This window comes from Myodes glareolus, chromosome 13 (assembly GCF_982192425.1).
Source record: "Myodes glareolus chromosome 13, mMyoGla1.1, whole genome shotgun sequence".
NCBI lineage: Eukaryota > Metazoa > Chordata > Mammalia > Rodentia > Cricetidae > Myodes > Myodes glareolus.
In genome coordinates, this window is record NC_142038.1 from 17,014,580 (window position 1) to 17,039,884 (window position 25,305).

General features: G+C 37.9%; 1 protein-coding gene across 1 annotated transcript in view; it reads left to right on the forward strand.

The window, feature by feature from the left end:
• Positions 1-25,305, forward strand: part of Dcc (DCC netrin 1 receptor) — a 1,076,497-nt gene that overhangs the window by 1,015,747 nt on the left and 35,445 nt on the right. Inside the window, 3 exon segments of the mRNA XM_085676444.2 lie at positions 5,165-5,391; positions 8,839-8,955; positions 18,620-18,775. Coding sequence (XP_085532570.2) covers positions 5,165-5,391; positions 8,839-8,955; positions 18,620-18,775 — 500 coding nt within the window.

Below are 25,305 nucleotides of genomic sequence, written 5' to 3' on the forward strand. Positions count from 1 at the left end.
TGTCATGTTCAGTGTAAATGGATTTATGTTGAGGTCTTTGATCTGCTGGAACTTGAATTTTGTTCAGAGTGATAGATGGCCAGCATTTTTATGCAGTGATAGATGGCCACCAGTTTTACCAGCATCACTTATGAAGATGCTTTCTTTTATCCAGTGTATAATTTTGACTTATTTGTCAAAAATCAGGTGTCCAAAGGTATGTGGATTTATGTCTGGGTCTTTGATTCCATCCAACTGATCTACCTGTCTGTTTTTATGCCAATATCAAACTGTTTTTTAATTTGTCAAAGTAATCTACCATATAAACAAACTGAAAGAAAAAAAAAACACTTGATCATCTCATTAGATGCTGAAAAAGCCTTTGACAAAATCCAACACCCCTTCATGATAAAAGTTTTGGAGAGAACAGAGATACAAGGAGCATACCTAAATATGATAAAAGCAATATATAGCAAGCTGACAGTCAATATCAAATTAAATGGAGAGAAACTGAAAGCAAATCCACTAAAACCAGGAACAAGACAAGGCTGTCAACTCTCTCCATATCTATTCAAGATAGTGTTAGAAGTTCTAGTTAAAGAGATAAGACAACAAAAGGATATCAAGGGAATACAAACTGGGAAAAAAAAAGGTCAAAGTACCGCTATTTGCAGATGATATGATAATATATAAAAGTGACACCAAAAATTCTATCAGAGAGTTCCCGCAGCTTTAGTTAAGTGACTGGATAAAACATTAATTATAAAGGAAAAATCAGTTACCCTCTTAGAAATGAACAATAAAAAGATTGAGAAAGAAATCAGGGAAACAACTCTCTTCACAATAGCCACAAACAACAAAAATATCTTGGGGTCACTCTAACCATGCAAGTGAAAGACATGTATGACAAGAACTTCAGGTCTTTGAAGAAGGAAATTGAAGATATTAAAAGATGGAAAGTTCTATGCTCATTGTTCAGTCGAATTAACATAATAAAAATGGTCATTTTACCAAAAACAAACTGCAGATTTATGCAATCCCCAACAAAATTCCAACACAATTCTTTAATTGAGACCTTGAAAGAGCAATGCTCAACTTCATACGGACAAACAAAAATCCAGGATAGCTAAAACAATCCTGTATGAGAAGAGAACTTCCATAGGCATCACTATTCCTAATCTCAAGGTCTACCACAGAGCAACAACAGTATAATTGTATTATAAGATGCATGCTGAAAGAAAGGGTAAAAGGTTTTTCCCTAAAATTATGTATGAGTTTTCTTATTTTATTAATTTTAGGGAGGACTTTCCCCCACATGATCTCCACCACAGAAACATTAGAACCAGTTAATACAGATGAAAGCAAGATCATTTCCAATCTGAAAGAGAAATAATCTTCTTTACTGAGCTCTCAGTAAGTGGGAGTGGAAGGCAGTTAGTGCTGCGGAATAAGGAACACACCTTATTCCTCTTTGCTGTCTCTGTGACCACGTCTCTGAAGAGTGAGGTGCTCATCCTGTTTTACAAGGGAATGCAAATTATTACATTAAGTAAATCGTAATTATTTTTATTGATCATGAGGAAATTCTTACTTGAATAAACATAGACATGTTTATTTCGTCACATTTCTATTGATATATATCATCATATATTTAACAATAATCTGTCTATTTACTTGGGTCGCAAGCTAGTGAGTAGGACTTCAATTTTATCATATAAAATAGTGGAGCAATGTTTGCATTGTGAGGAAGGGTTCATTGTGTGGTATTGCTTCACTTAATAGGAACAGCAGATTTAAGATGCAAGCAAATAAAACTAAATAACTCTCCTGGCAGAAATTGACATGCATTAAATTTGCCTGTAAGAACACAGTTCCTCCCACCCCTCAGTATGGCCTCTTGTTCAGTAGTCCTGCCGATTTCATAGGCAGTGCCTCCTCCAGCTCTGTCCTGGGCCACACTCTGAGAAATTATCACAAGGTCCATCTGTACACGTTATGGAGATTCTTCTGCCGAAATCAGAGAACTGAGTTCTCTTCTATAGTTTCAGCCATTAAGCTAGGGAGACAACAGATGGGCAGAAGGTCAGGGTGACAACTGCCCTTTGTAGAGTTTGAAGACAAATTTCAGAAGCTTTAGTTAGGAGCACCTGCCTGGTTTATTGCACACCTGCCACACTGCGCAGGGAAGGGCTGGAGAGGAACATTTCTGAGCAGACGGCTCCTCTCTTGAAAAGTCAGCCTTGTGGGAAGAGGAGGGCTGAATGGGACCCGACAAAACACACACAACCAGCAAATGAACCTGTTTAGAGACCTGCGGGATCTTCCCAGCATCTCACTGATCAGCTAAGCGCTGCCGAGAAAAGACTGGAATCTGCAAGAAGTCGATCCACAAAGCTGTCTGCATTGACCAGGAATCATGACTTCCTTTTCCTAGTTAAGTGCATGATTCACAACCAACAAAAAGCTACTGCCTTTTCCCGGATTTGGAACTGTTTTAAAATTATAGGACACCCAGGATCCCTAGTCAGAGAGTGAGAGAGATGGGGTAAATGGAAGCTTAAACAAGGCGTACATTTAAGCATGAGTCAACAAGAATTCTGGATTTATTCCTGGTTTCAAAATGTGTGTGTGTGTGTGTGTGTGTGTGTGTGTGTGTGTGTGTTTATCTGTTTGCTCCTCTGAGATAGGTTCTCAATTGTAAACCATGCTGATATAGCACTCACTATGTAGCCCTAAAACTCAACATGCCTTTTTTACCTCAGCATCTTTAATGGTAGGATTACAGGGTTGATCCATCTCTCCTATGCTTTCCACAAAAAAAGAACTTTTTTTTTTAGGATTTAAAAATCATCTCTATATCTCTGTGTATGTATGCATGCTTGTGTGTGTGTGTGTGTGTGTGTGTGCGCGCGCGTGCGCATGGAAGTTGACCAGATGCCCAGAGCTGGGCTTATAGGTCACTATGTGCTGCCCTGACTAAGATATTGGGATTTAAACCTGGGTCCTGTGTAAGATCAGCAAGGCTTTGGATATCTGAGCCACCTCTCTGACCCCAGTAAAAAATTCCGATCAGAAATTCTTTCATGGACAATTTAAATATCAAGTTACCCTGATGAAGCACATGGTGTCATTCTGTGTGTGGGAACTGGTACTTCTCTGAAGACAATCATGGCGTGTCTTTTATACATTTTAGACTGAAAGAAAGAAAGACAAAACGGTGATCTGTTTAACAGTGAGAAAATCTTCTATACTGTCACTAGGAGTAGAAAGCACATAGTAAGTGCTGCAGATCTATTGAGGAGGTCAGGTGAAGTGCAGGAAAATGGATTCATATATAGGGAGCCAGCGATTATTGTCTTGGACACTAGAAAGCCAACTTGGACTTAAGTTTGACCGAAGGGATGATGTAGTGCGGTAGTAGAGCAATGCTCACTATTGTCTAATAAACCACAAAGCAGCTAGTAAGTCTGGAGCTCTTTGTCTCCTGTTCCCATTAGTATACTTCAGAAAGACAGAAAGAATGCTGGGAAATTTCAACAAATTGTACCGTTGAACATTAATTGGAAAACGTTTGCAAAGCTTCTAAGTCAGTAATTGGAAAGGAAACGTCATTCCCGATGGTCTTGCATAGGTGGTCGTTTTTTTCATGAAGATTAGCTTGTTTGAGGCCTGGGGAAAATGCCTCATTCATTAAAGTGCTTGTGCTGGATGTACATGGAGACTTCAGTTCGATCCCCTACAGCATTGCAAAACCCAGACACCTTAGGTCAGGTTCAGGGCTTGTGGAGATGGCCAAATATCTGGGGCTTGGTGGTAAATCAGCCTAGTCTAATTGGTGATTTTCAGGACCCTGATTCCAAAATAAGGTAAACTGTTCTGAATAAATATCACCAAAGACTGACCTCTGACCTACAAACACACACACACACACACACACACACACACACACACACACACACACAGAGAGAGAGAGAGAGAGAGAGAGAGAGAGAGAGAGAGAGAGAGAGAGGAGATTACCTTGTCTTGGATACTTCCCAAACATTGGAAGCCATTTCCTGAATAAAGCAGTCACTTGTAAATGAGAAAAGTAGAAAGTACGTGTTTCTAAGGATTTTTAAGGGCTTCTGTCCAAATCAGATTTTAGCTATTTGCATTCTGTTTTATATTATTTTTTTTAATTGAAGTTTCAAGTAGAGATTAACATTCATGAAATTAGAATGCAGTTAAAAGTAGCTCTGGAGTTTGTAATAATCCCAGTTTAAGATTTTCAGAACACAGTTTTCAAAACAACTCTTCAATTCTGTCACTGCACTGCACAGGCAAAGGAGTGACCCCACTTCTCAATAAAACTTTATTTACAAGATAGGTTGGGGCAGATCTGGCCTGTGAGCCATAGTTTTGTGGACTGCTGCTGATGCAAATGGTTAGTGTACAAGCACGTTGCTACTTTACTTTATACAGAGAACATTTGAGTCTCAGTATTCTCGAGTTGTAATTATCACTAAAAAAAAAAGTAGTTAAATCTTACTGAAGCAAATAAGAGAGATATGAAACACATTTCCAGAGAAGGGATCTTTTTTTTCTTCTAATTTCAAAAAAACAACTCTCATTGTGTTTGGATCCAGACAGGACTCCAAGGGAAAGTGTTTATTCACCTAGGAATGTCCTCCTGCGGCCTTTTGTTTTCAAATAGCAAGCATCCCAGTTGCACATTAAATTATACAGCTGAGGCATAGACTTTCTTCTAAGCTCAGATCTCAGCTGTTGGCACAAATTCTGGCCTTTTTTATTTCTCTCTGCCCTTTCAAAGCTACTCCTTCATTTATCTCTGAAACAGATGTTGCAGTCAGGTACCTTATGCCTACCGCCAAAGATTGGCATATGGCTTCCTCTAACCCATTGTCACCTTGTGCATGAATCTCCAGCTGCTGAAGCTGGAGAATGGCTTCTGGCAGGCTGCTGGGACCCCCTGGGGATTCAGCTCAGCATCTCCTAGAAATGTGTTGAGACTCTGGGGGGAGAAGAGGAAAGAAGGCCAAGACAAGCCTGCCAATTTTGGGGTTTTATCTGATTCCTCCTGGGAGTCCTTTTGTTTCTTTTCTCTGCTTTTAACCTGAACTTACAAAGAAAAGAAGGCCCCATTGGATAGGAGGACTCACACCTGCTCTCTCACTTTGTTGCATAGGAAACGGGCCACCCACAGTGTGAGCAAGAGGAAGGGCAGTCAAAAGGACCTCCGACCTCCTGACCTTTGGATCCATCATGAAGAAATGGAAATGAAAAATATTGAGAAGCCTTCAGGAACTGACCCTGCAGGAAGAGACTCCCCCATCCAGAGCTGCCAAGACCTCACACCAGTTAGCCACAGCCAGTCAGAAACCCAGATGGGAAGCAAAAGCGCCTCACATTCAGGTAATGATATTCTAGCGAAAGTGCTGTTAAAGCAATGAAGCCTGAGGCTAGCCATAAGTTTTACGCTTCTCAATCTCTGTGGGTTATTAAAAGATGATTCTAAGTTTGCTACTGATTCATTGTCTTAAAAAAATATCTTTAGGAGCACCTGAAGAATGAAAATATCATTATTTTGGCATTCATTACCATGGAGATCAACTGTCATCCCCAGTCACATTATTATGTGATCTCTCACTGGACAAAGTCATTTGAAAGCTGTTGGTCTACAGAACTAAATGAAGAAATGCCAATTGTTCAATAGACTGAATCATAATAAATGGTGCCCAGCGATCACTAAGAATTCAATAAAGAAGTTCTGAAATACGCTGTTTTCTGGAGGTCATCTTATTATCTGAGTGGTTACTAGAAGGATAGTAGCACATAAGATGAGCTCAGAAAAAGCCCCGAATCTCCTCTCAGGGTGGTTGCCAAACAAGAGAATGTTAAAATCGGTGTACCGGGCTTTGTCATTTCAAAATTTCTAAAAGAGGGATTTTAGTCACCGTTTCTTCAAGCACAGGTTAAATATTCTTCTCCTGGCATTTGTAGGTTGTCTTGAGCAGATTCAAGGGCAACCTAGCCATACTGAAAACTGTAATCCAGAATTTAAAGGTTCTCTTTCCTCATTGCTAGCTAGACTTTTGAATATGGAGACATGGATTTACAATCTGTTCCTTCAATCTTCTAGGACCTCCAAGCAGACTGGAGTAATAAATGGGGCAGTAGAGTCATGGTCCATTTTAGAATCGCATTTATGCAGTTTCCTGTTTGTTATTCAGGTTTTCATTAACATACCGAAAACATCTGAATATTTGAGTTATAAAGAGGAAAGGTTATTATTGCTTACAGTATCAGAAGTTCCAGTCGTTGTTAGCAAGGACCTGTTGCTTTGGGCCCATGATAACACTATCAATCATGGTAGGAGTACATGGCAGATGATTCTGGCTCACCTAATGCTAGATGACAACCAATGCAAGGAAAGAGTGATTCCCAAGATCCCCCATACTGTTCCCAACCTCTGAAATTCTTTCTAAATTTTATTGCATATTCCAGTAGCCCCAGCAGCTGGCATCAAGTCTCTAATACATGGAACTTTGAGTGACAGTTAGGAACCAGCCCAAAGAGCCTGCCTTTCCTTTTTTGAGGCCCGTGAGAGAAAGGAGATGCCATGAAGAAGAAGACTTCGGAACTCTTCACTACTCTTCTCTGGGGGGCTGCTAAGTAATACCCCTATACTGCATCTTTCCTGATGCACGTGTGTGTCCACGACCCACATTTATGGTATTAGAAATCAGCTCAGGGCTCTTCATGCACACATGTGGGTCATTTCCTGTGTAACAGTCCTTACGAAGGTTTGAAGCCTGAGTAACAATCTGTATACCCACCCAACCTCTTAGAAGCTCCTTCATCCTTTCCAAGACCAGGCATAAGAGATCTTATACCTCCATGGGCCTTGTCTCATGTTACCTCTAGCTCTATTTAGAAAGACACATGATAGGTCGCCAAGGCCACTACAGACCTTCTCTCCATCTTCAGAAGGAAAGGAAAACAAATTTTTTTGCAGAAACTTCTGTGGTTCTCAGAGGATTCACCTTATAGCTTAATTCTGCACTGGTCACCAGGGACAGCAGAATGTCTTTGCCTCCCAGTAGAAGGGGCTGACTCTGTCTTCAGAAGACTTTTCAAAGATTTCCAGGAAGACATTTACCCCCATTTTCTTTCTACACTGAAATGTCCCTTGGAGCAGTTAGACTAGTTTTCTGTTTCTCAGTAAGTACAAGGGAGGCTTGACTCCACTGGAGGCTGTTTGCTTTGGAATGAGAGACACTTGTGTCCTTGTCCTTTGTCCTCAACATGAGGACAGCATCGCTTACGGGGTAAAAAAAGAACACACTTCTTTCTCTGCTACTTCTTTTAATCATTTTGTTTTGTTTTGCTTTGGTTTGGTTTTCATGGAGCCTATCCTGAAACTAGCTCTTGTAGGCCAGGCTCCAAAGCTGTTGATGGTCTGAGGTATTTGTTGCAGTGTCAGAAGTCTAACACACTGCAAAACAAAGAAAAAAAATTCATGCTTCAAAATGGTATGGGAAAAGCATTTTGATAAAATTCTCAGAAGATAAATGTAATTCTAAGCAGCTCATTCCTATAATTAAAATGTAGCTACAGAATCAGAAATATAAGGCCAGAGACACCCAGTAGCATTGAATGGTTTATCCGAGAACTATGAAAGCATTTAAGTAGCTGGATTTAAATGACTTATTTATTTATATTTTGAGAATTAATACACATAGTAGATACTGTTCTAGTTTTTATTTCCACTTACTAAATATGGTTTTAAATAATAAACAGGAAGAAATAACTATTTAATTGATCTTGTATAGTTCCTATTGTTTATTCTGCTTACAGCTTTTGAAGATTCCTGTTGTTATTCATACTGATTTATAGAAAATGAGCTGCTATTCCACCATGATTAAAGTGGTAGAGAGAAATCCCTTTCATTTTATTTTATCAGAAAATAACCTGGCTTAACAATTATTCTGGAAGCACATTTTACTGGCAATGCTCTATGGATAGTTTCTGCATCACCAGCTCATTTGAGACTTGAAAGATTTGTCACTTAAGTCTTTCAGCATCTGAGAACTGGAACATTACTTTGGCCTCCCTAGTTCCTGATGGGAAACCCATTGGAATTCAAAGTGTCACACCACTAGACATGGATTAGATTGCTTTCTTCTCATTGTTTCAACGAATGTCACTGACTCTAGGTTTTAGGAGTATATCAGCAACATGTATGGCATATATTTTGCTGATTTAACGATGAACTTTCATAAAATTATTAATTAAATAAATGTATGCATGTATGTTGTTAAATAATGGGAAGTTTTACCTTTAAATATTTTTCAAATCCAAATTCCTTTTTTTATTGCATTTTTAGACATCACATTTTCTATAGAGGAAAGATATTTTCTTCTTAAGTATTTCTCAGAGTTAATAATTTTTGGATGTACCCATTTTCCTTCAACATATGTGCTTGGCACTCTTGTTGATAATTATGTGTCTGTAACTGAGTGGGTTTGTTTCTCAGTTCTGCATTCTATTCTATCTATTCGTTTCTCTACTAGCACCACATACTACATAAGTTTTGCATTTTTGACTCTGAAGTATACTTTGAGGTCATGCGTGGTAGTATCTCCAGTTTTGTTCTTCCTGCTTTTATCTTGTTATTATATCATGCTACTTTGATGAAAATGTTTATCAACAATATGAGATTTTCTGGTGAAGTAGAGGCTTTAAAGTACAAAATCAAATATATATTTATATACAGGATTTTTTTTAACTTATAGGGAGATATATGTATTTGGAGATTATTACAATTACTCTTATCTTTTTTCTTTTTTTTATTTTTAGGGCAAGATACCGAGGAAGCAGGGAGCGCCATGTCCACTCTGGAGAGGTCCCTTGCAGCACGCCGGGCAACCAGGGCAAAGCTAATGATTCCCATGGAAGCCCAGTCCAACAATCCTGGTCAGTACAATTTAATTACAAAAATTAAAAAAAAAGAAAAGTTTGCTTTGTTTCTATAACTATCAAATCATCATAAATAATTGCATTTTATGTGATTATTACAGGTGAATAATTGAAGACTGACGCAAATCATACCATTTATCAGTCATGGTCATATATAATTATATATATATAATATATATATTATATTATTATATAATTATATAATTATGTTATAATTATAATTATATCTCTTTATCATCTGTGTTAGCAAACAGATGGCTACAATTCAAGATACTGTTTATAATAATATGAATTTTGTGTTAAAAAGCTGAAATGTACATTGATATTATTGATCTGATTCTATCATCATCATCATGGTTTATTTTTCTTATTTTTACTGTAGATGGTCTGGTTTTCATGCTTACACAACCTAGCTCCATTAAATAAAGAGTTATCAGACATTCACTTAGTACCCTTCCTTGTTGGAAGTTTCTGTCTCCCTCCTATATTCACTGAAGAAATTAGCATCTGGGGATCACTTCCTTTCCAATTACCTCCATGATCAATCTTGGTAATTACACTCTTCATGAAGATAATCCATCTGATTCCCTGAACTGTTAGCTCTTTATGGTACCTGCAATGATATTGGCTCCTTCCCACCTCCATTCATCAATTCCATGTCACACTAAACCAATGCATGGTGTCAATTTCCATCATCCCTTCCTTCTAACTCCTTATTAATAGTTTCTGCACACTTATTTTATTGTCCCTTGCCAACAGTTCCTCCATGCTTATAAGACTGCCAATTCACTAACTCTTCCACAATCCTTCTGTGCCCCATCTCCCATATGTCTGCACTGTTTTGTTTTGCTTTTTCACCTCATCTGCTTTGCTCCTCCTTCCCGCAATACTTACTTGAAAAGAAAGAAAAAAATCAACTGAAAAGAAACAAAAACTATCAGCTGTAGTAAAAATTAATAACCCCACTAACTTGTACCCCAGCACTACCAGTTGAATGTGTCTGCAGAACAGTGCTCAGTTGTTTTCTGTGTATGTTTGAACCTAAGTCTGAGATGAGCATTCATCTGGAAATGCTTCTGCATTTCTTCAGTTTTTGGTGATTCATTCAGTAAGATGAATGTCACATTTAGTCTGATTTTTCTGAGTTCAGTTTCTTCTTACCAGTGTTGAAATAGTATTTTCTCAGAGTTAGGGGTGCCGTTCAGAGTGTTTGCCTAACAGCCATAGAGGTTTGGCTTCAATCACTAGGACCAAAGCCTGAGAATGGTAGTAATTGTTAGCACCAGCATCTTTGTTCTTATATTACCCCAGAAAGAGAAGTGTTGAAAAATGCTACTCTTGTTATTAAAACAAGTCCAATTGGTGTGATTGTGCAGCCGCATGGGGGTCATGTTGCTAACCCATCACATCACGTGTGTGTGACTCCTGGGCTTACTTACATCTGTTTTCCTCCTGACTGTTCGTTGCAGTAAGCTTGTAAACATTCACATTCTTTCTGGATCCCCAATTTTGAAACAATTACTTGGGATAGGTTTCTCACCAACCAAAACTCCAAAACTCGTTTTCACAGAAAAAAATTAAGAGTATAATTATTTTCTTCTTACAGATGCATGCTTTGACTCAGTATCCATACTTCTTTACTGAAACCACAGTAGTGCGCTGTTACTTTTCTCTTGTTGCAATCAAACACCATGGAAAGAAGCAATTTCTAGAAGGAAGGATACATTTAGGCCTATCGTCCCGGGGGAAAGTCCATAATGACTGGAGAGGCATGAAACCAAGTGGCTACAGGAGAAAGGTCATATCTCCATCACACAAAGCAGATAGCAAACTGGAGCTAGAAAGAATATATGAACCTTCAAAACCTATTCCTAGTGACATGCTTCCTCCAGCAAGACCAGACCTGCTAAACTCACCAAGTAGCACCAGCAACTGGGGACTGAGTGTTTAAATGTCTGATCTTTTGGAGAATATTTCTCATTTAAACCATCACAGTGACCAAGGCTATCAGTATATCTATGTTGTCTAGCCAAATAGCAAACTGTCAGCTGAATGTTGCTTAAATTCCTATGTGCAGTGGGGGACAGAAAAAGGGAGACAGAAACACACACACACACACACACACACACACACACACAGAGAGAGAAAGAGAGAAACAGAGACAGAGACAGAGACAGAGAGAAAGACAGAGAGAGACAGAGACAGAGAGAACAAACACACATACAAGCAGAGAAGACACATATCCAGAGAGAGGGAGGGAGAGAGATAAACATAAACATACAGGGACAGAGACACACACAGAGATGCTTTCCCCTTTGGATGTATTAAATCCATCAAGTTTCCCTCCTCCTTCCCATTGACTGTTCCTTCTCACCTTTCTTCCTGATTTTTAAGATTCAGAGTGAGCTAGGGCTCCTGCTTAGGGCTGCTGTATCTATCTAATATAGTAACCACTGAGATAATGTCTATGGCCTTAATGGGACGGAGATGCTGATGGCCTTAAACTGTATCTCTACCTTCATTTATTCCCAGGATCCACATGAACTTTCTTATCAACTGTCCACTCAGCGTCTCCAAATACATAATGGGTACCTTAGCTGTGATCAACTCTGTGGTTTTAGTAGTTCATAATCCCCTTTCCCCATCTGCAGAACTGTTTTTGGAACAGTATGTTTTCCTCATTTCCAGAAATGGCATAACTGTCAATCATTTATTCTAATCAGAAACTTTAGTTTCATGCTTCTGTTTCATTTTGTTGTCTTTTTTTAAGTATTTGCTTGTTTGTGTCTCTCCCTCTGTGTGTGCATGTACAGAGGCCAGGGACGACACGAGATGCTTCAAATACGGAGCTACATGTGTTGTTGAACACAAGGACTGTTATGTGGATGCTGTGTTCCAAACTCTGGTCCTAATGTTTGTAAAGCAAATGTTCTTTTATTTTTCAAAGTTTATTAAATTATGAAAGTTTCCATTTCCGTCCCTCCTCCCAACACCCTCCCACCTCCCACTCCCCCCTCCCCCTCCTCCTCCCTCTCCATCCCTAAGAAATGTTCTTTACCACTAAGATGTTGCCCCACCTTCTTTCTTCTTTATTCTGACTTTCTCACATTCCAAGGTTAATATTTCATAACACCTCACATGTGCTTCCTCAATTCATCCTATTTGTCTGATTTCACCTTTTCTTCACTTTTATTTCTTTGACTTTAAGCTATTTCTATCACTTTATATAGACTATTTCTATATGCTTAAAAATTATCTGTCTACTTTATCTGTTTATCTTGTGGTTCGTTACCTAGTATCAGGGTTCCAAGAGATATATTACCTCGTCTTATCCCTGGATGCATGTAGAACAATTTTTAAATATTACACAAAGCTCCATGTGGCCAAGCTTCTGTGCTGATCTCTGACATCACCTTTTAACATGTAATTACATGTGAATACACTACAGCATGTAACCCTTCTTTCTGTGGCTTGGGTAACTGCATATACCATCTCAGGAATTTATGTTCTTCTCTTTGAATGGATTAACTCTCTATTTCTCTTTTTCTCATTCTCTCAGTGTGTCTGTTTCTCTAGATACCCTTCTCTTATGTTCTAATACTATTTCTTTTAATTTAATATATATTTTTGCTGTCTTTACAGTCTTTACTATGAACATAAAAGATTGGCTCCTGGGTACTACCATTCTGCCTAGTGAACTGATGAGAGAACTAAGGATCAGAGAGATTAACTGGCTAGCTCACACAGTTAGTAACTAGAATCAGAACTAGGACAGAATTCTGATTTCAGTGTTCTAGTTGCTATTATTCTCCTAGCTGTAATACTTCATAAAGTTGCATCTTTTTTCTTACAAACCTTTCACTAATAGAGTAATACTGTACTTCACTGTCTTATTTCTGAGGCTCTAATTGCTGTTTTGCTGGTAGGGAGCATCTATCTGAAACTGTTACTTCTAAAAACATAGCTGTGCTTCAGAGGTGTTTTGGAGGCCAATAGATTCATGTGTTGGTGCTCTATCTAGATTCTCATATCCCATTGATTTTTTTCATCACAGTAAACAAGCACACAAAATAACCAAACACGATATTACAAACTCATCAAAGTATCAGCTCCAAGCTGGTAATTCTCACTACTATACCTTCAGCTTTTGCCAAGGGAGACTGATAACTGTTCCCTCTAACTGCATCACTTTCTTCTGTGCTGTTAGAGTAACTCGGTAGAGAGCTGCACCCAAACAAGTTTATGTGCTTTCAGACACCAGAGCAGGTATGGATGACATGATACATACCTTTCAAGTCACTTCATCTAGAAAAATGTTGGCTCACTTCTTCATATTGGAATAGCAGTGCTTAGAACACTTTGTGCCATTTAAAACATACAGTATTGCTTAATGTGCTTAGATAGTCAAGTCAAAATTTTCCCTTCTTTAACAGTTTGGGAATCATTTCATGAGAAGGAGGTAATGTAGCTAATTCATCTTCATATTTGTATATTGTATAGCTTATTACCTTGCGTTTTAAATGGAAGGTAAATCAAATTAAATTTGTAAATATTGAGAACTTTTGATTGTCATTTAACATAGCAAAACCTTACCTATTATAATTTTGCTCAATTCTCACAGTATGAAAATGGAAAGAGACTGTCCTGACTGAACACAGGGGAAACAGTCTTGGACTGCTTAAGAGCCTTTCCCCAGAACACAGCTGCACACACTCTGAATCTCTAGTGTGCACTGCTTCTTCACAGACAAAGATGCATTTCATGCTTGGCATTATTCACCTTCTTTCCATTTTCTATTTGTTTTAAATAGTTTTTGAAAGTATTATATTGGATTTATAATCCTAGGCATTATGGCTTGTGCCAATCTGATGCTCATTTTATCTAGTGGTTTCTACTTCCTGTCCTCACCTAGTGTTGAATTTCCCTTTGCCTTGTCTTGGTAGTAATTTAGTCCACATTCATAGGGTCCCTCCCAATGTCCAACAACTGATTCTGCTATTACTATTTTAGTTTTCTAGTATTTCATGCACCTAGTTTCAATCTACTAAATGGTTTAAAATTTTATTAGGATATCCTTGTTCAATTATTCCATTCTAAGATATTCTACTTTTGAATAAGTACATGATATACTTAGCAAAGACCATATCCATTTGTAGTACATTTTTGTTACTGAGAACAAATGTATTATAGTATAGTCATATCATACAATAACATGCAACCATAAAACAAATCAACGAAGTGATAAAACTATATGGAGCCTTTCAAAGACATAATGGAAGAGGAACCTAATTGATCTGTATGGTTCATTTTACATAAAATGTAAAAACAAAAAACTTATGTATGGTCTTAGACCTCCCAAGGGCAGTAGTGTTGAAGGAAGTTTATGAGTGATTGTTAGAGACAATGAAAGGGCTTCGGCTGATATTCTCTTTTTTGCCCTGGATGACAAGTACCAGGCATTTAACTTCAGAAAGTCAGGAATTACTATGCTTGGCATGTCCAAGTGTTTCCACTTGTAGCTCATAGTACAGTAAGAAATGACAACACAACAGGATATCTATTCTTTTAAATACTGTCACATTGAATTATTACTTATTTTTTATAACTTCTACATTGGTGAAGTGATATTCAATGAAAGAAAATTACTTCACTATATGACCATAGTCAATTCCAGAATAATTCACAAGCACCTGATAAATAAAATATTCTATTTCCATCTGTTGTGACTGACAAAGATATTACATAATCTTACAATGTTAAACTTTGCAATTTAGAACCTGGCGAAGCTGTGAATACTTACAGCATAGTACTTGAATTTATTTATGGGCCGTTTGTATTTCCTTGGATTTAATCAGATCTGAACTCCATTACCAAGTTTTAGATAAACCAAACCTGTAGTATTATTCCAATTTCTAGACATATATCAAGACAACTGCTGTTCTACTTAGGAAATAATATTTTTTCTGAGGTTACTTTTGTTTCTGCTTCATATTTTTTACCATATTTATTATTTGCTATTATAAACAGCATTACCAAAAGTGACTATAGAAGAAAGAGCTGAGAAAGTGTGTGTAATGGCAAGCAACAGGAAGCTGAGAGAACAGCTAAGGCATGGCAAGGCTGTGACCTTTCACCCTTATGATGTACTTCCTCCAGCAAGCCTCCTCCTCCTAAATGTTCTCCCCAAACATCCCCCAAACGACCTGCAATTGGAAACCAAATATTCAAATACTTAAGCTTCAAAGGAAGATTTATCAAAAAAAAAACACCATACTATGATGGTAACCAATATTACTTATTAGATGAAGCATTATTTAATCTGATATTGTATTTGAGATTTTAAAATGTGAGAATTGTATTTAATTTCATGAGTGAGTAAAATCTACTTATTTATCAAAGATTACACTTCTTGGTTGAAAAAGAGGTGGCGTTGTTATGAATGATCCCCCAAACAATTCTCAGCTGAGTCCACCAATTACATTCTGAGAACTATCTGTGTGGCCATTGCCAAATCACTTTATTCTCCAAACTTTTGGAGTAGAGGGGTCCAGGATTTAGGAGTTCAGTTTGAAGTAGCTGGTCTGTAAGACCACACCCAATAATAAACCTTTGTTTTAATACAAAGCAATTCATTAGTCAAAATCTTCTTGGTGATTTTTTTTCTATTTTCATGTTGGTATTTGAGAAAAGAAGTACAGTACAGAGCAATTTTTAATATAAAAAAGATAGCTCAGAAATATAGTGTATGGTCTAGTAAAAATGAGTGAGAAAAGAAAGGCACTGCAGTTTTATTTTTAATATAGCTTAGGTCTACTTATTGTAACTTAGGTTTCCAGGACATTTACCAAGACTCTCCTTTCCATTCCCACAATTACTTGGCTGCAGAATTCACTAACAGTAAATTGAAGGAACTATTGAAAATCAAAATACAGCTACAAGAAAATCTAAGAGCTCTACGGGGTCTAGCTACCATATCACTAAAGGATTGATTCTACACAAATAGACTGGAAAATGTTCGTCTATAGGAAGATAACCAGCCCAGCTTCTGGGATATTTAAACCCAACTTTGAAGCTTTTATTCTGGTTTTTGTGTGTGTGTGTGTGTAAATTTTATAGTTATTTATGTTTTTTTTAGATAACAATCCCTATCTGATATAAATCCACATATTCACAACTGTTAGATGTCTGTGGATTTTACAGCCATACTTCACCAAAGAAGACCTCGGTTGAAATTCCTAGCAGAAACATAAAAGTTGAGGGAGATGCTGAGGTCTAAGTTCATATTATAACAGTGCACATCCTATGATGTTAAAATATCTCAAAGCATGCTGTTTCAGACAGTACCCAGTAGCTCTATAGCATACCTTTCCTTGGTGAGTGTGTCAAGTGCATTAGGAGTAAGCCAGACACAGATAGATAAACAAAGGGTCTTCTCCTAGCTCAGAAAAGAAAACTCCACACTAAGAATCCAGATTTTTCTTCATCATCATAAAGTCTCTCCTCCAGTGGAGAAACAACTTTTCCTTCTTCTCTCAAAATCTTACAGGTCATAAACCTTTTGGGTTCGGATATGAATTTAAACAGACATCTATAAGAATATACATTAATCTATATTAATATGCATACATGTAGTTCTCATGTAATAAACAACAATAAATACATCTGTGAAACTTTTTTATTGATGACTATGTGAACATCTAAAATAGGTATGAATGTTTATTAGCAAGGACAATGCACACTAAACGTTCCAATGTTCCAAATTATATCTACGTCATTGTGGAAGCATTTTCATAAAAAGAGGCAGCCTGAGAAATCGTTTCACTGAAGCTTTTTGACTCAAGCGTATCATTTTTACTGTTATGTTTTCCTCCTCCTTAAGCAAATCTCTCAATTCTGTCATGTCTCATGTTGAGAAATATCAAGAGAAGTTTCAGTTCTTAAAATGTACAACATTAAATTTGAGTGTCCACATTGGCGTTCCTGCAGGTCGCACTTAGTCATAGCATCTTAAAGATGGTTGTAAAAGTTTTCAGATGCCACAGTGCCTGCTCATGGAGCTATGTATTTGGTGAGTGAATTTCTACTTGAAAACGCTCTGTGCATCAGTGTGAGATATAAATTCAGTTGCCAGCAAACTGTGTCGGAAGAAACACCTAGTCATATTTGACCACAGAGCAGAGATTTATTGAAACTGAAAGATAATATTGCTCTTAGAGCAATTGTACATAAACATAGCAAGGTAATGAATGCTGAAACACTTGTATGTGTGTGTCTGTGTGAGTGTGTGCAAACACATGTGTGTGTGCAAGTGCACACATAAATTTTCCTGTCACTGAAGACTGATGTTTGTGGTAAAATTGATAAAAGAAAGAGCAGGAAATATTTTATTCAACTTATTTTAGGTCCGTATGATTGTCTCCACACACATATGCCCCAAATCCCTGAGGATTTAACCCAGCAATTTCTGGGATAAAAAAATATACATCCTCTAGTATGTTTCTACTAGACAAACATACTACCACGGAAGTATATATCCCAGTCCTCTCTTTGTTATTTTGAAACCAGGTTTCACTACATTGTCCAGGGTGGCTTAGATCTCATTCCATTGTCCAGACTGGCCATGAACCCAAGTTCCTCCATTCTCAATATGATTGAACCATATGATTTTTTGAAAGGGTTTCCTTTGGGATATGTGAAAACATATACACACTGAAGCCAGAGATGTCATTAGAATATAAGTAATAATTTATAAAAAGAAGGTAACTTTGGTATCCTAGACTAGAATATACTACCCAAACTAGCCATTTCAATAGCTGGCTTAAAGTACATATATTGGTAATAAGAGTTAAAGAATATTCATCATTTTAGATGGTGATTATCAAATGTTATAAAATTAAGATTGACTAAAATTATAATAAACACCTCATAGTATAATGTAAATTAGAAACCCTTGAATAATGAAATTGAAAAGAGCTGTCTGAATAACAAAAACTTTGCACAGGTGTTTTTGTGTGGGTTTCAGCCCACATAATCACACTGTTGTTCACAGGTAACATTCAACTACCTTCAAAATAGTGTGTACTCATCTGGACCGCTTTGAATGTTAGAAGGATCTCTTTTAAAGATAAAACCTGCTTATGGGTACTGACAGTGTAATTGTGTTTATCTTCAGGTTTCCTCTTGACAGTAATACATTTCTTTACAGAATGAAATCACAATTCCCACCACCTGCTAAACCCACTATATCCCATATATTCCCTTTATGAAGGCCAAATACTTCTTTTTCCATGTTTCTTCTTGAAAGAAAGACTAAAAACAAAACAAAACAAAAACTGGAATACAAAGACTGGAGTTTTGAGGCACCTGTATTGTAACTTAATTATTTCTCATAGCTCTGAAAAGTTTCAAACTGGAGGGAGATGGACCATAATAGGGTGTTCTAAAATCAAAATTTCTTTGCTTTGCAAGAAAGAAGTTTACAGGATGAATTTAGAGACTGTCAGTGAAGCCATGGAAAACATACGTGGCTTGATGACTTGAAATTTTGAAAATTTATCCATTTCCTTTGATGTGGACTAGATGGGTATGTAGTAGTTTTTTAATTACTAATGTTTCTTTTTCTTTTTTTCTTTTCTTTTTTTTTTTTTTTTTTTTTTTGCAGCTGTCGTCAGTGCCATTCCTGTGCCAACACTAGAAAGTGCCCAGTATCCGGGAATCCTCCCATCTCCCACCTGTGGATACCCCCATCCACAATTCACTCTCCGGCCAGTACCATTCCCAACACTATCCGTGGATCGAGGTTTTGGAGCAGGAAGAAGTCAGTGTAATGCATTTTTCTTCTACTTTATTATGAAAACAATTAGCAATAGCACGATCTCCTCTGTATATCATTTTGATATTCATATTCTTTGGAAAGACTGACAGTACTGACCCTGGTACAAGAATGTTCCCTCTCAGCAAACTTTACCCATGGGATCCTAGCAGCATGCTCTTTCCACAGCAAACTCCACAGAAAAATGTGTCTGGTGGGCAATCAGGGATGTGTTGCTCCATTACACAGTGGTGGAGCAGAGGATTTAAAGCAATATCCTGCTAACCAGGAAGGGATAAATCAAGCCGTGTCTTACAGTACATTTTATATCTTTTCGAGTATCTGCGGGTTAAATTGAAATATCTCTACTGAGTCCCAGTGAACAAATACTCCAGGAGTCCTCAACATTCTTTTATTGCTTAAGTACTGCTTTTTCAACTTTCAGCTGGTGAAGGGGGATGGTTGTCAGAATAAAATGTCATGTATTAGAAAGAAAACAAGAGTGGAGAGAGACTGAGGCTTTCCTATAGAACCTGGTGATTGTTCCTGTGCCATTTGATCCCTGCCCCCACCCTTGGAGCAGAGCATCTTTAAGTCGATTTTATGGCTTTCATCTCTTAGTTAAGAACAGGTGACTCAGCAGCTCGTGTGCAAGAGGAGGTTTTGTAATAGATATGATAGCACAGCAATAAAATATATTCGTGAGGCAAGCTATATTTTTCCTCAACTCAACAGGGATAGCTCAAAGAAATCATAAATCGTCCAGATGTAGCAAGGTTAGAATTAAAAGGCATCAAAAATCTGCCAGGCGAGAATTAGAGTCATTTCCCTTCCCTCGCTGCACCTTCACTCGCCAAAATAGAGTTGTGTGCTAAATCTCACGGGGAGAAAAATAAGTCTATGAAGGGAGGGAAATGAGACTTGTGTGGGAAGTCCAACAGCTAGAAATTTCTGGATCTCCAAACAACTATACACGGGAATCTATTAAAAAAACCCCACAAGTCCCTTCTTTGCTCCTCAACAGAGCTCCCTTTGTTTGATGAATGCCTACCGCAGTCTTTTATTCTCTGGTCTTAGGACGTCAAAGGAACACTGAAGAGGAATCTATTGGATAACTTCTGGCTCTTCTGGCATGGTTGACGCGGCATGGTTCAGGGCTTTTCTCATCAGAAAGTATTTCTTTTCCGTAACTGTCACCTCCATTTCCTTTTCAATTTTTGTTAGCATTGTCTATAAATGTATTCATCTCCTCTGCCCTTCCTCTTTCTTTATTTCTTCTGAGTCAGTGTAGCATATGAAATAGTCTCTAATTGGATCCTGGGGAAAATTATTCAAAAGTTAAATTTCAGTGGAATAGAAATATGATGGTATTAAGAATTTTTTGTTTGGTTTGTTGGTTTTGTTTTGTTTTGTCCATGATAAGTCCCTCTGAATATGACTGACAGTTGCATGACTGGGGCATACTGAGGGGCCACTGGCAGTGGCACCAGGTTTTATCCCTACTTCTTGTACTGTCTTTTTGGGAACTCATTCCCTCTGGAAGGACACATTACTCAGCCTAGATAGGAAGGGCCTTGGACCTTCCCCAAAGCAATGTGCCTTACCCTCTCTAAGGAGTGGATGGGGGATGGAGGGAGTTGTAGAGAGAATGGGAGGAGGAGAGGGAGGGGAAACTTGGGTTGTTGTGTATAATGAGAAAAGATAGTTTTTTTCTTTTAAAAAAAATTAAAATTAAAAAAAAATAGTGAAAAAAAGAAGCTTACCTTTCAAAGCTCTATTTTGTTAATGAGGAAGTATCTGGGGCTATTTGAAAATTTTCTGTAACTTCCATCAATTTTATTTGTAAACTCCAAATAATGAAGTACATTTAAAGTTAGTTAATCAATCAACATTTGCCCTCTTTAGTAGATTTTTGTTTTGATAGTCTTTGGGTAGTATGATTTAGCAGATGAAGGTAATCCTACATGGCAATAGAAAATATTTAACAAAACAATGGTATATCATTATGTCAACAATGCTTTCTTTGCAAAATACTGTGTGATTTTGAATTTCATCCAAATTACAAGGCCATGAAGATTCTATCCCTGGCCATGATTTACAGATTGGTTCAAATGTGTCTGTTCTTTCACTCAGCAAATAATTTTCAACTAAATAAATGTGATGCAAAAGAAATAACATCTAATGTGCTTCAAGCAAGTGCCTGGTAGAGAAAAGGAAGGAATAAATGTTCCCTTTTCCAGGAAACAGAGTTTTATATAAATCACTGTCAGTGATAGTTAACATCCAGCTCTTTGGTATTGGTTTCTACATGCTTTGTAGAGCACTAAACACCCCTGTTCTCTCTGAAGAAGAAAACATTCTGAATAGAGATATCTTATTAGTGTCCTTTAGGAGCAGAGAAAGGCATACAGAAAGAGAGATAAAGTTAATGTGGCCAAGGGTGAAGATTCCTCTTCACTAAAGTTATCTCAAAGACCTGGAGATTCCTATGCCAGGAAATGCTAAAGCCATGCCCCAAAGCCTGAAGTCATCAGTAAAGCTGGAGCTCTCTGCAACTGTAAGGAAAGGGAGGCACACTGAAAACATGTGCATTCCACACACATCCTGAACAATGGGCAAATAACACTGCCTGTGCAGCTGCAGCCCTGCTCTTACAATCACCCACGAATAGGTTGCTGCCCAGGAGGTCAGTACAGTTCTATGAAAATCTTCCAAACAGGTAGTCTGGGAACTTCACTTCTGCAAAGCATAACAAAGCAATGTCTCATTTTTCTTTCCTCTATAAGTCATGGAAGAGGAGTTTAAGAGGTTCCCATTCTGTCATTGTCACAGCGCTTCCCAGATTTACTCCTGCGGTTTTTCTAATTCATTTCTCCCACAAACTGGAAATTGGCTGACAAATGGAATTTATCCCAGATAAAATCAGGAGCACAGTGGAAGAGTTTATTCATTATTCTAGGGATGTCCATCCTTTAAACAGCCCAGGCTATGAAGAACTAGATTACTGAGGAATAGTTCATAATGTTGTTCTTCCAAGATTAATGAGTCAAATAGGTTCCTAAAAGAGGTGTTAACATCTCAGGGTCTGTTCCGTGCTGTTGGTGGGCTGCATTTCTATCAACCTTTGCAGTTGTCAGATAGAAGAAAAAAAATCCTCATTTCCATTTTTGCAGTATTTCTTCCAGTTATTCTGTAGCAAGTATTTTGTATGTTGACATTAATTATTATAAAGTACCTTGAGATTTGACTTTACTCTGTAATTGTATGCTATTTGTACAATGAATTCTGACTATTTCATCATTTGAAAATGAGTGCCTTGCCGACATCCATTTGATTCTCCCTCTGCTCTGAATGGCAGGGAGGCTGTATTCTGTGGGTGAAAGGAGCTTGTCTTTGCTTTCAGAGCTCTTAGCACAGATAAATGCCATGTCACTGAGCCAATTTGTTTCACACAGGTGTCCTGGAGCTGGTGTCTGCACTGGCCAACAGGCACATCTAAGGTGCAGCGTTTCTCTGCTGAGGTGATTGCTATCCTGTTTATTTCAGGATTTTGGCTGCTTTAAATGTCAGCCAATGTCTGAAGGCATTTAAGCATTTACTTAAAATATAAGAATTATGAATTATCAATGAAAGCTTTTTTTCACTGTATGGGTTTTAGAGAAAAGAAATTTGTCTCTTATGGATTGCGTTCTATTAATTTCCAAACATGGATCTTCTTGCTCATACCTCAGGTTTCACACTGTGACTTTATGTGTTATTGAGGATGCATTAGACAAAGGATATGATCCACCTAGTTAGGATCACAACATGGTGAGCCTAATAGGAATCTTTCTGGACAGCTGGAAGCCCAGAGATGCGGGACTTGGAATAAAGAGAATTTTGGTTCTCATTGAGCCAGTGAAAATAAATGACATGAGAAGAGTGTGGTTAGGACATGGCCAGTCCAAGATATGGGTGAACTGAATGTTTTTATTGCAGATATGAGGGAGAGTTCAGCCGGAAACATCTAGAAGAGTCCAGAGCAGAGAGAGAAAGCAGAAGGCTGCTGCATGGCCAGCAGAATGGACAGAGTCATGAGAGTAGGGGTGGGAATAGAGTGAGAGAAGAGAAGTAAGATGGAGGACAAAAGAGTGCATGGCTGAAGTGTAGGGTAATGTAGAAATGAGAGCCTGCAGGAGGAGCAGCCCATGAGCTGGGAAGTTTAGGGTAGGGAGTGGGGAAAGAGGAATGAGTGGGGGAGCCACAGGTACTGGGTGAGCCTGGAGGCCAGCATGCACCTTGATATGTTAGTGGGCACCTCAGTTAGCCCTTGTCCTATGTTTCTTTTGGACCTTACACTCAATACTTTCAGTAAAATCACTACGACCCATATGTTCGCATGTCGTACAAAGGTTTAGAGACTGAATTTAAAGGCATTAAAGAAAGATGCATGTGAACTGTATTAAGATCAAGATTACAACAAGATTTTACCATGAACTGTTCATGCAGAAGATACAAGAGAAAGAAAAAACCTAAAGAAATGAAAAATAATTGAAAATAGACATTAAAAACATTCTATCGTTTCTTCAATGTTGCAGAAGTTCTAGAACAATATGTGGATTAATTATAGTATATCTTCTGTAGGGAGAATCACCTAAAGTGAATTTTTAAGAAAAGAATGTGAAATTTTTTTTTTTTACTGTACTCATAAGTTAGTACTGTGCTGTGGTCCCATTCCTAAGAACCAGCCACTGTAAATAAAAAGGGATCAGAGAAACTAAACCTCTGGAACTTTGTTTGTGAAACTTACCGTTCACACAGGAGAAGAGACTCTTGGTCAAAGAAAGGCAATATTCCCAAGAACTCCTTAGTCTATGTAGTTTTAAACTGCTTGGGTTGAATAACTTTCCCCATCCTGAGAATCATCCCTGAAGACAATGTTGAAAGAACGTGGATGCCTATCATCGTCAAAGGACCAGGACGGAGGGAACAGCTCAGCCACCAACCACTCCTCAGAGTGGAGTGGAACAAAAATGTCCAGGTTTAGAAATAAATGACTAAATCTGCATTTTAAAGTCAGCTTTGGTCACTTTCTTCTTCGGATTAAACAGAAGTCCAAAGATAAAACCTAATTAAACGTTCAGCCATCCCAGGACAGAATCTGATCAAATCCACAGACCTTCCCCTCCCTTGGTGAACATGCAAGTTTCTTGTGAGATCTCCATGCGGTTTTGGCAGCTGGCTGTCTTACTCAGGGTTCCCTGTTTAACTAAAAACACCTCTGTCTGATGTTGCACTCTGACTGCCATGATTTCCTCAGCCGACTCTGCATCCTGTACCTCCACCTTTGAAGGATGAGGCTCACAGGTTGTCCTCTCACCCAGGGACCTCTGACCCACTCGAACCCAAAAGGATGAATAGAAACACTTCTGCACCATGGGTCACTTCTGTACAACTTTTAAAAGATACCTTAATCTTTTTATCTTTCATTTCTTCTACTTTAGAATTCTCAGACGTCTTTTCTAACTCCTCTGCCTACTTCTCGGGCTTCTCGGCATCATCTCAAAATTATTTCCTCAACTTAGTCTCTTGAAACAATTCTGTGTCGATAATTACCCTTCCAAAATGAAATATGATCATACCAATGTTATATTTTTCCCATTTTCCTCCAAACAATTTTCTGAAGAAATAAATAGCTAGAAATACTTGCCCAGAGTCAAGAACGCTTACACCTACAAGGCAGCTCCTTTCATCTGTGGTTTAACTTAGACCTTTTGACTTTGAATATGAATGAACATTTAAAATTGAGTCACCCTGTCTTTAGCAACAGAAAAAAAAAAACCTTGAAAATATTTTAGTCTCACTCAACTGTGTTCCCGAGGGGAAAAGGTGCAATCAAATATACAAAGCTGTCCAGATACCTCAAGGCTGTCACAAATGACTATGTGAAGCCTCTTCAACTATAGTAATCTGCTGGAAAATTACATGGTTTGCTATCAAAGAGGAAAATATCGTAATTCTGTATTCAGGCAACTTGCTCCAGTGGAGTCATGTCTCATAACTTTTAGCTCAATGTGCTCCTATTTTGTTATGGGAGATAATGATGGTGGCTATTATTTGTATCACTTTTTTCTCAATGCCTCTGAGCACCCTATAACTCTCATTTGTTTGACAGTTGACATGGCATGTTTAAATCACAGGAAAATTGGCATATGGGCTGGTAGAAACTAATGCAGCTGTAACCGGGTTGGGTTTGTTGAATTTTACTGGCATTGCTACTTAGAAAAGAAGAAATAACTCCGCTTTTCTCACTTCATCACTTATGATTACAGGGTCCAGAGAGTTCATGAAATATAGTTAGTGAGAATATATTGTATTACTGTCTCTGAAAGACCCACCCAATACTACTGTACCTGTTTCTGCTGTTGAAAAGTCATGAGCTGATTGTTGTCCATACACACAAGAGAGCTTAAGAATAAGAGTGTCCATAATATGGAGCAGAGATTAGCTGATACCATCTTTTCTCCACGGACTGTTAATGGAAATGTGGGGGAAAT